At 37.7% G+C, this 3,565-nt stretch overlaps 1 protein-coding gene across 1 annotated transcript; it reads right to left on the bottom strand.

Annotated features, from left to right (window-relative positions):
* Positions 1-2,160: 2,160 nt before the first annotated feature.
* Positions 2,161-3,319, bottom strand: LOC147866164 (uncharacterized). The gene is made up of 2 exons (XM_087316525.1): positions 2,621-3,319; positions 2,161-2,426 (listed from the first exon to the last, which is right to left on the bottom strand). Exons 1-2 carry the CDS (start codon positions 3,175-3,177, stop codon positions 2,315-2,317), a joined length of 669 nt encoding a protein of 222 aa, XP_087172651.1. The 5' UTR covers positions 3,178-3,319; the 3' UTR covers positions 2,161-2,314.
* Positions 3,320-3,565: the final 246 nt, after the last annotated feature.

Raw genomic sequence — 3,565 nt, 5'->3', positions numbered from 1 at the left:
TTGAAAAGACCATCAAGTTATGTCGTGTAGCTCTCTTGGTGTTGAAACTACATGAATGGCAATTTCAATATCATAAAATCAACATCAATCCCTGTCGAGGAATTGCAATCATGTCACTTACCCTAGGGCAAAACTATCTCATGTCATTTAGATTGATATAGCTCTTCTTTGTTTTCCAACATGGAATGGTGTGAAAACCTAAACATTTAGGTTCTATCAACATCACTTTACATCCTTGAATGGAATTGGCATCATAGTTGCATGTAGTTCAAAATTCTTTTGTCCTACTTAGATCAATACAAATCCTCTTCCTCGAAGGATCCTAAAGGAAAGTGTTACAAAGAGAAAGCTACGTAGACAACACTTCATCTTGTACATGACATGGTGTGAAAGCCATTCAAACAAGATAATAAATAATAAACATTCATCAAAGTGTAGAAGTATTTAGAAATCATCATAGGCCAACCCCATGTTTGAAATGAACAATGCTTTGTTACAAAGAGAAAGGGACGTAGACAACATTTCATCTTTGTACATGACATGGTGTGTGAGTCATTCAAACAAGACACTAAATAATAAACATTCATCGAAGTGCATGAGTATTTAGAGATCATCATGGACAGTTCAAGTTAACATAAAAAAGTTCAAAATATTCATTCATGTTAAATCCCGTGTTGTTTAAACAAAGAATCGATGGTGTTTCGACTTACCACAAAGCCATTATCAAATCTCTATTTAATGTTGTTTTGTAATCTAGTCATTCCTTGCAACCAATTGATTTTAGATGGCAAGATATGTTAGCTACTTATTCAAGTAAATTATTGAAAAGTTAGAATGTCTTGACTACTTATTAGTACTGGTGGCAACACAAACTTGATTGAAACAACATTATCATACCCACAAAAGAACACTTCTACCAAAGGATTCATGGGCCAATCAATGCACGCGCAACTCTTGGTGTAAACATACAACATCTATCGATTTGAGCTCGCAACTCTTGGTGTAAAGGCTATAAAGCTTCTCAATAAGATGGAACTATGAACCAACACAATCTTGGTATATGTTGCCATGCATTGAGATAAACCCAAACAATCACTAAATGTAAAGGATGAGTTCCTATCCAGCTAATGTTACCCTCGAACATCGGCAAAACTTGCCTCATTCTCATGTACATATCGAAAGTCTAAAAAATCTCAGCTACTTAATCGTTATCGAATAAAACCCGATCGTTTGATCACAGAAGTTGTTAAAACAATTAGCCCCTAGCATCAACAAGAATCCTTGATTAAAATTTGTTAAAACGATTAATCCCTAACTACTCTGCGATTACAACATGCATCGACAAGATCCCTCGTTAGAATTTGTTAGAATGATTAACCGAATTTGTTAAAAACGATTAACCCCTACTTTGCGATTCCAAGGAGCATCTACAAGAATCCTTGGTTAGAATTTGTTAAAACGATTAATCCCTAACTACTTTGCGATTTCAACAAGCATCGACAAGATCCCTCGTTAGAATTTGTTAGAATGATTAACCGAATTTGTTAAAAACGATTAACCCCTAACTACTCTGCGATTCCAAGGAGAATCGACAAGATCCTGGTTAGAATTTGTTACAATGATTAACCCCTAACTACTCTACCATTCCAATGAGCATAGACATGATCCCTCGATTGAATGTGTTAGAATGATAAACCAAATTTGTTAAAAACGATTAACCCCGAACTACTCTGCGATTCCAAGGAGCATCGACAAGATCCCTGGTTAGAATTTGTTGGAATGATTAACGCCTAACTACTATACCATTCCATCTAGAATAGACAAAATTCCTGGTTACATCTCATCCATAATTTCTGACAAGTCCATCGCAATGATCCATCATTTTCTGAATATTCCAATCCTCCTCCGGTACCAGGCGGCTCCATTGCAACCTCGAGCATCTTCTTTGTCGAGGGCAGGTCCTGTTTGCATGTGGACCATCAGTGATCCTATGGATTACTGACTGTCCATGAGACTGATTCTAGAACTCTCACCAATCCGAATCCCCCTCCTCCACTAGCATTTCTCAAGTTTATTGAGAGATGGAAATTCTCAGGAAAAAGATTGCCTCTGGCAAATCGCCATAGCCATGTATACGCTCAAAAGCATTTTCATAACATATAGACAGACGCATTGAATAGATTATATAGATTGATTGATTCCATATATTATGACCATATCTCACACTAAACATTTCATTGCTATAACCCTAATTCCATTGCCAGGATCAGAGAGACAAATATATAGAGTTACATGGATTATTGCATTCCTCATATTAAGCTGCAATAATAATCGATTCGGACGAGCTTTTCTCAGTGCTAGACTTCATCTCGTCTCCCAGAATCTGCCTATGGCGGCACTCTTCACTGCAGAACGCTGTATCACCTCTGTGAAAAGGAAAAGAAAGAACATGAGAGTTAATATTGAAGAAAGAAGAGGAAAAATGCTTCCTACACGTATCTAGAAAATTGCTTCCTAACTATTTCTCTGTCTCAGATCAAGTTCAAAGAACCTTAAAGAATGACGAGAAATTTGCACATTCCTTATAGAAATAGAGAGGGAGAGAACTAAGATACACAACCTGTAAATGAAGATATCTCTTCCATTTCCAAGTCGTCTCTTGCAGAAGAAACAAACTTGTAAGAAATCCACAGGAGATGACAAAACAGGATGATGATGATTTTCTTGCTTATTCATCGCTCCATTGTAACTTGAACTAGAAAGAACAGAATTTCCATTAGCATGGGCCCATAGCCCCATCTGATAAGCCACAAGATGAGACATATTGAGCGGAGGATGACAAGACACATTTTCGCCACCTATATTCTCTGTGGGGAGACCTGAATTAGAGATAGGTCTAAGGTTATAGGTAGGGTTAGAACTAACACCATAGTTATTACTGCTGTTCGGAATGCTCGCCATTTCTTGAGATTCAACTATGGCTATGTCTTCCTGATGAGGATTGTGATAAAGATTTGCAGGTTTCTGATCATTTACCAAAGGTCTGGCTACCTTGTAGTGATTACTATTGCTGGCAGAAGTGACCGATTGCGTAATGTTTCTGTCTAGTGCCATATTTGTAGAATTAGGAGCAAAATGAGACATACTGGTTGTCCTTCTAAACCTCTTTCCAGCCATTGTCGACAGAAAGACGGTTCACACGTACGTAGGCGAAATAACTGAAGATTAAGCTTTCTTTCTAATCTTGCTATAGAATTCACTGCCACATCCACATCTGATGCTAGATTACCAGGTCTTCTTCTTCTTCTTCTTCTTTCCGATGATGCGGCAAAAGAAAATTTTAAAGATTCCTCTTTTTCTTCTTCTTTCCGATGCAGACGAGTTTCTCGTAAACCTCCTCCTTATTCCTTCTGATGCATCCTGAGAATACAGTTTCCTTCTCGAGTTGAAAGAAAGCAATTACTCCTGATATCAATAGAAGGCCATATCCTTTCTTCTTTCTTCTGCTTCTACTTCACTCTGGTGCAGAAAACCACGAGGAAGAAGGATCCGATCTCGTGCTTGT

The sequence above is a fragment of the Azolla caroliniana genome, unplaced genomic scaffold (genome assembly GCF_043228905.1).
Source record: "Azolla caroliniana isolate FFs.n. ecotype wild unplaced genomic scaffold, voAzoCaro1.0.p SCAF_3, whole genome shotgun sequence".
NCBI lineage: Eukaryota > Viridiplantae > Streptophyta > Polypodiopsida > Salviniales > Salviniaceae > Azolla > Azolla caroliniana.
The sequence above is the reverse complement of the archived record's forward strand: the minus strand, read 5'-3'. Positions and strand labels throughout refer to the sequence as shown.

What these genes read in the sequence shown, in the direction of transcription:
- LOC147866164 (XM_087316525.1), bottom strand. Translation starts at nt 3,177, where the DNA reads ATGGCTGGAAAGAGGTTTAGAAGGACAACCAGTATGTCTCATTTTGCT. An exon ending in AGAGATATCTTCATTTACAG is followed by an intron (nt 2,427 to 2,620) that starts GTTGTGTATCTT and finishes TCCTTTTCACAG; the next exon opens with AGGTGATACAGCGTTCTGCA.